The sequence below is a fragment of the Sciurus vulgaris genome, assembly GCF_902686455.1.
Source record: "Sciurus vulgaris genome assembly, chromosome: 17".
Classification (NCBI taxonomy): Eukaryota; Metazoa; Chordata; class Mammalia; order Rodentia; family Sciuridae; genus Sciurus; species Sciurus vulgaris.
Window position 1 is genome coordinate 38,536,059 of NC_136478.1, and position 12,157 is coordinate 38,548,215.

The following is a 12,157-nucleotide window of genomic DNA, read 5'->3' on the forward strand; positions in this document are numbered from 1 at the left end:
ATGAAACTAAATCCATTCAAGAACATGTTATTTTTCCATTTGTTGAGATACTGATTTAGACTTTCTCCATAAATCCTGTACCATGTTTGTTAAATGTATTCTTATTTTATGGGTTTTTCATTTTGGTTTTGGTAACCATCTTTGACAAATGTTTACTTAGCAACTACTTTTACAGGTACTGTTTTGTATGGAGAATACTGATGTAAACAAAACAGTATCCACTCAACCAGGTGCAGTGGTGCACACCTGTAACTCCAGTGGCTCAGGAGGCTGAAGCAGGAGGATTTTAAGTTCAAAGCCAACCTCAGCAACTCAGGGAGTCCCTGAGCAACTCAGGAAGACCCTATCTCTAGATAAAATACAAAAAAGTGCTGGGGATGTGGTTCAATCCCTAGTACCAAAAAAAGAAAGAAAAAGAAAAGAAATAAAAAAGTCTCCACACAAGAGCAGCTTTAATATTGTCTTCAATCCACTGCTATAATAGAAAACCACAAACTGGGTAAATTATAAATAATACTTATGTGGTTCATGTTTCAGGAGGCTGGCATGTGGTGAGCGCCTTCCTGGTGCCTTATACTATGAAGGATGGGCAAGTGAGCATGCATGAGACAGAGTAAAAGGGTGAGGGCCAAAGTTAAACTTCATTAGACACCTACTTGGTGATAATCCACTCCTCCTATAGCAACATCAATCCATTCATGAAGGTAGAGCCCTCCTGTCCTAATCATCTCTTAAAGTTTCCACTTCATACACCATCACAATGGCAATTTAAACTTCAAAATTAGTTTTGCAGGAGACATTCAAACCACAGGACATGTAAAGATTTTTTTTTTTTTTCCATTTTCATCCTTAGTTTATTTCTAAGGTAGTGAAAACTCTGATTTTGAGTATCTTGAATCTTAGCACATTACCTAATTTTTAAAACTATTGTTTTAATTAGGGTATATAGGTTTTCTAGATGTGTTGTATTATCAACCAAAAACAGTCTCATTTCTTTTCCTCCAGTTTTTTTTTTTTTAAATTTAACTAATGCATTTTCTAGAACCTTGAAAATGAAATAATACTAGTGTCCTGATCTTGGATGTTGGTGTACTATTTCACAATTTAAAGGTATTTCTTCTCTGTTTTATTTAATTTATACTAGGGATATTTTTCTCATCTATTGATATCTTTTTCTTGTTGGTTTAATAAAATGCTGATAACAAACCACCTTGCCTCCCTGGAATAAACTTCCCTTGGTCAGGTTTTATTACTCTTTTGGTACATTTTTAGATTTTTTTTTTTTTTTTACAATATTTCATTTAGAAATTTTCACTTATTCAATGAGTGAGACTGGTGTGTCATTTTTTGTATAATAGTTGATGTCAGGTTTTAATATTACATTTATACTGAATTCATAAAGTGAATTATGAAATTGTAGAGCTTCCATCCCCACCTAATCCTACCCCCAACATACACATGGTATAGAATTTTGCTAATTCAAAGGATGGTTCTTGAACTAGTAGCAAAGCATCACCTAGGAACTTGTTAGAAATGCAAAATTTCGAGCCCCTACAGAATTAAAATATACACCATTAACAAGATCTCCAGTTGAGTGGTATGCACATTGAGACTGGAGAAGATCTCAGAAGTTTAAAGTTTAAACATCATTGGAATTATTTTTTTTAACATATCATTTAGACCTCAAGATATGAAGCCTTCTAATCAGGGACATTTTCTATAATTAATCTATGCTAATTGGTATATTCAAGGTTTCTACTTCTTAGGCCAATTTTGACATTTTTTTATTTTGCTAAGTCATCTGAATTCCCTGACCTAAAACTTCATTGCCTTAGCACTGTGCTCTTACTAGTATTTTAATCTCTTTAATCCCTTCCATTAAATGACAATGAACGGCTCTTTCATTTTACATTCTCCTTATCAAGCTTACAAAAGTTTTATCTATTTTCTCGGTCTTTTCAAAGACCAGCTTTTGGAGTCAACTTGAACTAATCCTTCAAAACTGGAAGGAGATGGAAGCGGAAATAGAAGGGGATGAGTTCAGCTTTGCTCTCCATTAACATCAACTATGTACACATGCAAATCTGAACTTCAGGGACCAAAAACATTACAAGAATGCAGAATTCAAACCGATCTATGATTTATGAAGTTTGACTAGGGACTTACCTCCACGTAATTTGCCTTACTGCATACCTAATCACATTCTAAACACCATTTATTGCCTCACTGGTATATCTTTGCTAAATAATGCAGCAGTATTTGTATCTTGCTTTCCAGTTTGTGCCTTTAATACCCACTATTTCATGTGAGATTTATATTTCAAAGATCTAAAAGAAAATCCTTTACTAAGAGGAATAGTCCCTGATTTTCATGTACTGAGGTCATCTGGGGTCTTCAGAATGCCCTGTCTCTCCCAATAACCACATGGAAGGCACAGGAGAGCCTAGAGGAGAAAGCTACCAAAGCCCCGCTTATGAAGGAAGAGGCCTGAGTTGAAATTTTACCTATGTACAGATGTAGAAAATGGTCACTTTTTCAGATATTGTCCCCATAGAAAGGACAATTGTGTGAAATGCTCTAGCTTCCACCCCCTTCAATTAAACAACCAAGCTTTTGTTTGCCCTTTTAAAAATGTATGAAAAGCCTTTTAGTTATAGATTTTCATTTCTTACCCTTTGCAAATATTCTAATCAGATAAGGATTCAAAAGCCCAATGACAGTAGGCATTTGCACTCAAATTGACCCAAGTTTAGGATAATAGTGGTAAAATATAAAGTACAGTTTATTGAATTTGGGATTTTCAGCTCACTGAGACCAGTCTTAGGTTGATCATTACAACAGTTATTACAAAGATACTGTGGAAGCACTTTACAAAATTAATTCTAATACTGTGCTGCAGACCAGAGATTTCCAAACTATAATAATCTATTTTATAAGCATTCACAGAAGTAAGCACTTATCATCTTTCCTTTGTGTTATATTTAGGTCTCCTTAAAGTATCTGAACTAGAAACCATCTTAACCTCATATTCCTGACAGTACTGTGCTGAGAACATTCTTAACCTCCAGTAAGTAGTGCTGAGTACTGAAAAAGAGAATATAATCCTCAATCCTTCCTACTTCAGGGAACTGATCAATTCACCTGTTCCAAAATACTTTTTCCTCTAATTAAAACATTCCCCTCCCTAAATCCTAGGATGAAAAAATAAATGATGACATGACAAAAGTAATGAAATGTTGCCCACTGCATATATTAGACGGAAAACACTAAAGGATGGACCTCCACTGAAATCTTACACAGGCAGAACCTTCATTATGAAGCAAATAACTGAAGTAAAATGTTAACATTTTGAATTCATTTTTTTTTTCCCTTCTGGAAACAAAATCCAAATTTCAATCCAAAATAAAATAACACTGTTCTAGCATAAAAGTTCTGAAAAATAAGAAACACAGACATTACATGATTTAAAAAAAATATATACTTAGTATTTACAAAATAATCCCTGGAAAATGTCCCTTTCAAACAGTTCCACTTAGAAATTCACATTTTTCCATCCAGGACCCAATGAGCATTTGCCACACTATGCAGCCCCCTCAGCAAGATGGTGAGGAGACAAACCAGGAAAGTAAGCTCTACAAGAGTGTAGTATAAGTAACCAAATGAATATATCCTATTTGGGGAAATCTTGTTGGAAAAATGAATGGTACGTAGGGAAGATTTACTATGGAACTTTACCAAAGCAGACTTTTGAAGGACAGAAGACAATTTGCCTAAAGGGGAAAGGAGGGGGACACACAGAAATCAATAGACATGAGAAGAACACAGGTAAAAAAATCAGTCATTGAAGCAAAGGGTTTACTGATGGGATGCAGCTAAGAACCTCAACAGAGGTTCTGTTTTTTTAATGTTGCGCCTTGGCATAGCTAGTGTATTAATTCCTAACTATGAGAGGGGATTTTCCAGATGTGGGAATAGAAGCAGATTAAATAATTTGTCAGGACACACATCTAGGGAATGGCAGACCCAATCCCCCACTCCCCCACTCTTAAACTTCTGTACTATAAGGTAGCTGTGTGGAGGGTAGATTGTAAGGGTCAAGATTAGTGAAAGAAATAGTCTTGCCAGTAGACTGGGCAAGAACTGACCATACCTCAATTATAAATGCTGGTAGTATAAGGTGGCCATCAGGCCTGCAGGCTCTGGACTCAAAGATTCTTTGGCTTAAGTTTGGTTCCACCAATATGCCAATCAATTATAGACAGAGACTTCCCTGTGCCTCACTCTCCAACTATAAAGTAGGAATAGCAATATTTAACTGATAGGATTTTTTGAGAATTAGAAGAGATCATATACATAAAGTACACTTAGTCTACTGACTAGGAATCAGTGCTTAAAAAACAAGCCAGTATTAGAATGTTACACACAACAGAAATGATAACGGCCTGTTATATTAAGACCAAAATTAACAGGATTTGGGAATTGATTTAGGCCCAGGGAGAAGAGATACTAGAAACGGAGGCAAAAAAAGACTAGAAAGGTTCTTGGCTTGCCAGGTAGGTTACTAGGAAGCCATTCAGTAAGGGGTTAAACATGAATATGAACTTCAGTGAAATGAACAGGTGAGTCATTAACAAATAGGTAATAACAAAATAAATGTGTGTGAAGCAGTGGGCCCAGGATATTGTGGAAAATAAGGACTTTTATTTTGGGTTAACACATAAAAAGCAATAAAATTTAAATGACACAAAAATACAGAAATAAGACAGTACTGGGAGAGAACGAAGAACGATACTGACATTCAGGTAATTAATGTTCCCACTGTTAAGGAAAGTTAGTGTACTAAAAGCACTTTGGTCCTAAGCCATAAATACCAAGACAAAGGCCCTTTTTATACTCACATTAATTCAGATTTTTATAAAAGTATGTTCAGAAAGGATGAAGTAAATGTGGTTATCTCTAATAATGCAAACATTTCAAAAAGCCAAATTTCCTTTAACATTCTTTTTAAGGCATACTAAAAGAGCTTGGGTCCTAGAATTTTCCCAAGAATTATTCCCAGTAAGCAGTAATGCCTGTTCATGCTCCTGTCAGGATGCCAACAGGTCAGACTTCTATTTTAGGTCATTTTCTACTAGTGTCTAGGATTTTCTTTCTGTGAAATAAGTGAAAAAGCTAATGTATGTCTGTTCTATCCACTTAGCAAAGTACTATGAAGTGAGTTCAATCATCCCTGCCACTTGTGGAACAAAGCCTTCCTTTCAAAACTAAATGCTACTGGGATTTAACAGTATCTCATCATGAAACTCAAAATACCATTTAAGACCAAATATAGCAATTCCAGCTCAAGATGCCTATAATGTGACATCTAGGGACTGCAAACTTTCTATTTTTGTCTTCTATTACCATATAGATTCTAACATAGTAGTGTTTTAACATTTCAAATGAAAATATGAGCTATTTCAAGATATCACTTCAGGGTTTGAGTTGCAGTATTGAAGTACTGGTTTACTCTGTAAGAAAAGCCTGGTGTTTGACATTTTTAGCAACAATTATTTTAGCAGGTGGACCTGTCTTCAATAACTGAACATTACACATTCTTACTGTCACCACCACACTCCCAATACCAGAAACAATCCTCATCATCTGGAAACCTAGAATATAAAATTTTTATGTGCCCCCACCAATTACCACACTAGAAAGATACTAGAAATTTTGGTATTTTCTTTTTTGCTACAAACACCTAGCTGCAAAAAGATAGGAACCCTAAATGGACAGCTCCTTTGGACAGAGTATCTACTTTGTTATTTCTCAAGTGCACATGTGATTACAAGGTAAATCCAACTGATAATTATGGACCCACCTCCAATGCAAGAAAAACCTATGGAAAAGAAAACCACTCTTATTCCTTGCACCTGTGTAATTTCAATTTATGCCTGATCATGTGTAAGAGGCAGAAGGAAATAGGATGTTAATCCTGATAGGCTCTCTGTGTGCCCACCCCACTTCCTCAGTCAGGTGCTGAGTGACTACAAATGCAACTGGAATAAACACCTTGAATATAATCACTACAGAAACAAAATCAGCAGTTATTTTTACACAAAGACAGGATCAAGTGTCAGATGACTCGTGACTTTCTGACTCGTGATTGGGTAGACACAAGAGCATTAGAGACATTAACATCAATAATGCCAGATGAAGGAAAAAACAGTACTATCATTTGGTAAGTTTCTCTCAAATAATATCCCATCACTGCCTCTTAAAATTAATAATTCCAATTACTTACTCCCAGGAGGGACAAAAATATTTCTTGGCTTGTCAAACAGGCAGGAAACCAGCTAGCCAGACCTGGAGAAAAACCCTCTGAGCTACTGACACTCAGAACTGTTTCTCATATATTACATTCAAAATTACCACAAAGATTATACAGCAGGGGAGAAAACAGAAGCACTCTTACTGGGTCCTGTGAGAAAAGGGAAAACATGTCCCAGGTCTTAGAGATGACCAGTCAGTTTTGCCTCACTCTCACAATGAGCACTATAGAATCTGTATCTCTGACAGAAAGCAGGAAATAAGTATTTACACAAGTAAAAGACAAAGTCAATTATAGATTTCACAAATATCTTGTACACCAGTCTGTAATTTTTAATTAGAATTAGCTATCAAAGACATTGCACCTTTCAAGTCTGACTGAGCTTAACAATATTCAACAGTGGCTTTATTAAGTGAATGCTTGTTAAGTACTCAACATTGAATTCAATTTACTTCACATTCATGTTTGCAAGTACATTATTAACAATTCTTAAATATTTCAAATCAACCAACTTAGAAGTACAGGAGGCTTGCCCTCAATTCTTCTGAGGTGACATGAAAAATGAAAGCAGCCTAGGACTTAAGTTCAAGTTTCTAACCAACAATCACTATATCATCACTGGTGAACTCATACGAGGGAACTTCCAGGTTGAGAGGCGCAGGCCCCTTCCTGATCCTGCCTGATGCATCATAGTGTGACCCATGGCAAGGGCAGTAATAACCACCAAAATCTCCTGCATTTGCAATGGGTACACAACCAAGATGAGTACAAACACCTATCAGGATAACCCATTCAGGTTTCTTTACTCGATCCAAATCATGCTGTGGGTCCCTCAACTGGGACACTTCAACTGCAGCTTCCTGGTCGATCTCCTTCTTGGTTCTGTGGCGCACAAACAGGGGTTTGCCTCTCCATTTGAAAGCCATGTTCTTGCCTTCAGGAATATCGGATAACTTGATTTCAATTTTCGACATGGCCAATACGTCAGCAGAAGCACTCATGCTGGAGACAAACTGGGAGACAACATTCTTGGCAGCATATGCAACACCCACAGTAGCTGTTGCAGTTACCAAATAAGAGAAACCTTTTCTAGCCTCGCTGCTCTCTTTTGAAGACTTTGTGCTATCTAACACTTCGGTGCGACGATAGTCAGAGAAATCAGGCACTTTGACATCCGTGTGGGAATAACGAACAGAAGCAGGGACTACAAGGCAAACAAAGTTAAAAACAATTAGATAAGTAACCTGAAAGGGGTATACATCAGGAAACAGACCTTAGACTCAAAATTTAAATTCCAAAACCTCACTGGTCTCAGAAATAGTCGAAATGACAGTATTAGTATATAAAATACTAGAAATGAAATAAAGTCTACTACGACCTATTATATTGGTATGAACCACAAGATAATATTTGTAAACTGAATTCCTCCTTGATGGTTGTTGAACATGGCTGATTCAGGATTAATATATCAGTGTATCAAGTTAAAAAAGTTAAATAGCACAATGAACAGCAACATTTCAAAGTTCCCAAAAATTCAATTGCTAAGACATACTGCACAACCATGCTAAATACTTCTCAAATTCTCTGGATTAGAAAAGACCCCAAAGCTCATCTAGTCTACCTGATTAAGTTGATGTGTGTTCATCTCACTAAAGCAAATGTCTTCTATTCCTAAGTGCTCTCTGAAAAAAGTGGTAAAAATTCACAAAATAATAAGTACAAGACAATATACACTTCTGGGTTCTGCTACTATATCTACAATTACAAAAAATTTAAGGATTTCTATTTTAGACTTGAGGGTATAAACTACTACTATCTTCAAGTAAAACCTCTAATGTGCAGAAAAGGACACTGACATCCTTATCATAATAGGCAGCTCTTAAAAGAGAATGAAACCTGCAAAAAGAACTAATTATTTCCATTTAGCAAAGGAAGAGAACATTTTTCCTATGTCTCCCTCTTCAGTGAAGTTCTATAGCTTCTATAAAAGTAAAAGCATGACCCTTTTTCGCCACTGTGGGACTCTTTATTGGGATGCTTCCACTGTAGGCTAACGTGTTTGTGTCAAATGAATGTTAAATAAACAAATAATTACTTCCTACATAGTATTTTGGGAACAGTAATTTGTTTAGATTTTTAAAGTTATGTCCTCTCTCCCATACTATTTGTAAACATCTGACAAAAAATGGATTTACTGGTATCACTTTTAAAAATGTTTCAGGAAGCAAATCTCTTTGTAAATTCTATCTGTTTAAGGAAAACTGCCACAAGGTTTCCTTTTCAGAAAAAGGGGCTCTAAAATTTTCTAACTTTTAGAAAATGTGTTGTTTCAAAGAAAGATATACTTAATAAAAATTTTTCATTAAAATACAAAATATTTCAGTTGCTTTTCATGTGATTGTCAAGGTCAAAGGCTTTATTGACAAGACAAATATTCATTAATAATGACAAAACCCATCAATATCACTCTATATACTTTTTTGACCAACCCATTATTTGAAGGAGACCAGGACACAGATGGTGACAACTTCAGATTCATATCTATGACTTTGTAGAATCTAAGTGACTTACTATCATATACTATTTATACTATTTGACCTAATGCTAACCTGATAGTACAGACTGGCAATTTGGAATCAACCATGAATTGCTTTCCCCTGGCAACACCTGGGACAGAAAAGAGATGTTTCATACCTAAAAAAAAAGGAACCAAGTTCATACCTCTACATTAAAAACAGTATCCACAACTGTTAGCTCTTGAGAGTACACAAGGTAACGTATAAGAACAGTAAACAGAAAGCCTGTCACTCTCATTCGAAGATTTGGTAGCAAAAGAAATCCAGTTGTCTACTCCTAGCAGGTTACTTTAAGTAACTCCTAGCAGATTATTTTATTGGGTTACATGGTCAAGAACGCTTTAGGAAATTAAATTGCCAGGTTGCAACAAAAATCATTCTCTCAATCATTCTCTCAATCATTCTCTCAATAATTTACATTCTCTCAATAATTCTCTCATAATTTAGTTGTATTATGTCTGCCCTTGAGAAGCAAAGATGTTGGATTCCGTTCTAACCTAAAACAAGATCAGATACTTATGGAAATTATCACCTAAAAACAAACAAAAAAACTAAGGCATTTTAATAAATATTTTTTAAGTTTTAGTTTTAAGGTGACCTCTGATGTACCTTGGAAGTCTCCAAGAAAGAGATGCTACCCTAGTATTAACTTCTTCCCCAATTCAAAGATCTTCTCCTGATCAATCCCTGCCACAAAGTGACTGTCTTTCTAGAAACCATCTAAACAGGACATTTTAAGGTGAACTTAAGCTACAAGCTGGAGGCATGATTACAGAAGAGATTTTTTTATCTGATGGTTCTACATTTTCTTGCTTGGTTTTGGAAAAATATTTTTAGAAGAAACCCTTTAGCCATCTGAGAAAGATGCTTTTCACCTTTGCTTTTGAAATTTTCTTTTCCCTTCTCATTTCTCACCTCCAGGTCCCAAAAACAGACTCAGAATGGGTCCAGATACTTCATTCCTGCCCTGGACAGTTTCTCCAAAACCCCTAGTGCTCCTCGACATTCACTCACAAATATTTTGTATCAACTATATACAAAATCTGAGACTATAGGAAAGAAAAATGTAGACATTCTATGTCCTTAAGTTCAAGGTCAGAAGAATAACCAATGAATACAATACAGAATGGGAAGTGTTATATGCAGAAGACATAAAAGTATAAGCAAATATAAAATTTTATTGACCTGATCCTAAATTATGATTGAAAGGAAGGGTAAGACTTACACATAATGAAAAAATGAGTGGGAGGATCATGAGAAATACAGAGAAGGGGTACTACTTAGGAGACTAAGATAGGGAATCACTTTAACCCACAAGTTAGCTGGGCCTGGGCGCGAACAGTGAGACAAAATAAAGAGAAAGAAAAAGAAAAGAAAAGAAAAGAAAAGAAGAAAAGGAAAGGAGAGAAAGAAAGAAAAAGAAAGAACAGAAGAAAAGGAAAGGAGAGAGAGAAAGAAAGAAGAAAGAAAGAAAGAAAAAGAGAGAAAAGAAAGAAAAGAAAAGAGAACAGGGTGAATAAATGCAGAGTAAGTTTCCCCTTTGGGCACCTTGAATACCAAGTAGCACAAAGATCACTAACTCAACTGTCAATGGGACAACACAGGTAACACAATGGAACAAGCAAGCCTAGTGATGACTATGATGAACTGGAGCAGACAACTATGGGAGCAGCCAATACACAGCACACTAGACTTTACCTGTGTAGAAACTAGAACCCAGCGTTGCCAGCCTGTAATATTTCCAGGAATACCAGGAGTCTTTCCAGTTTCTTAATACTAAGCAGTCGCATTGCCCACATGGAGTCATTTCAAATCTCCAATACAGAGTATTAGTGAAATGAAAGACAAGGCACAAAAAGATTAAACTGGGATCTGTTGAAAGAGGATGAAAATACATTCCTGGAAAGAGCTTATGGCTAACACAGTCTTGTCAAATCCATGCTCCATCACATGCACAATGTGCATCCCTGTCAAAGTCATTTAAACTCCTGTAGTCTGTTTCCTCTCTGTAAAACAGGCACATCATCAACCTCAACCTTTTCTTCTTGAGGATTAGTGAAAGTCTTTAGACAAGTCCCTGGAAAAGATGCTTACACTTTATATTGAAACTGACCTTGGAGCTGTGTTGCTATTTAAACTGTGGTGTTTTTTGTGGGTGGAGGATATGAGGGGTGTTGTTGAAGAGGAGACACTGAAGGAATAGAGTTCCTATTTTTTTGAACATTTATTTAATGTCCAGTAGCTTTCTACAGATCACGGACACCTCAGGCCATCCCTAACGAAACTGCTGAAAGCAGGATCCATTTCACAGGGGAAGAAAATGGTTTAGAAACGTGCCCTAGGTCAAACTACCTGTAAGCAACAATACCCTGTGTCAGAAGTAGTCGGACACCTGAGTCTTGAACTTAACCAACAAGGTAAAGATTAGCCTCCAGAAGAGGGCCCAGATCCGAACCAACGCAAAAACTCTCACGTAGGGCTGCAGCATCTCTTGACACCGCCCACCTTAGCGGCGTGCCCACTGGACAAGGACGTTAGGCCTAGAGGCGCGGCGTCCTGCCCAAGGTCGCCCCTACCCGAAACCTGATCTCGAACCGCACTCCGCTCCACATTCCTCCATGCCCCCGCCCTCCTCGGCTGCTCCCCGGGATTAGGGCCGGAGGGAGCGAGAAAGGGGAGACCCCTCAACCCGGCTCACCATTAAGGCCCACGCAGGCGACCAAAGGCCGGCCCACGGCCTGGCCACTCAGCGACTCTCGGCACAGGAAGGGTCGCTTCACGTCCAGCACAGGCGGCTCCGGGGTGGCGGGCACTGCGGCCTGCGCCAGAGGCCGCAGCGCGCCCGCCACCCCGCGGGACGTGGCCGACAGAACCGGCGCGAAAGGGCCTGAGCGGGCGGCGACCGACAACATGGCGACAACTGATAGAACCGCCGAGCCGGTCACAGGAACGACCTTCCGCCCGCGACGCAGGCGCGAGGAGGCGCAAGAGGCGCCGGATCCGTGACGTCGGCACGCCGGTCGAAGCGGAGTCCTGAGGGGCGGGACGAACATGGAAACGCGCTGCGTCGAGGGCGGGGCCACGAGCCCACGCTGAGGACGGAGCGCCTGAGTAGGCGGGGCTTAGCGTCTCCACTCTCAGTTCTTTTCCTTGGTGGTCTGTGTTCCAGGCTTTGCTCTGAAGGACGCAGGGCAAGTAAGGTCTTGAGGGCGTGTTTGTGATCCCTTAGGGCAAGAACTTCATCTAGAGAGACCTGGGGTTAAGAACAAAT

General features: G+C 38.1%; 1 protein-coding gene across 1 annotated transcript; it reads right to left on the bottom strand.

Annotated features, from left to right (window-relative positions):
* Positions 1–2,758: 2,758 nt before the first annotated feature.
* Positions 2,759–11,857, bottom strand: UQCRFS1 (ubiquinol-cytochrome c reductase, Rieske iron-sulfur polypeptide 1). Its single transcript, XM_079117662.1, has 2 exons — positions 11,585–11,857; positions 2,759–7,514 (listed from the first exon to the last, which is right to left on the bottom strand). Exons 1-2 carry the CDS (start codon positions 11,796–11,798, stop codon positions 6,904–6,906), a joined length of 825 nt encoding a protein of 274 aa, XP_078973788.1. The 5' UTR covers positions 11,799–11,857; the 3' UTR covers positions 2,759–6,903.
* Positions 11,858–12,157: the final 300 nt, after the last annotated feature.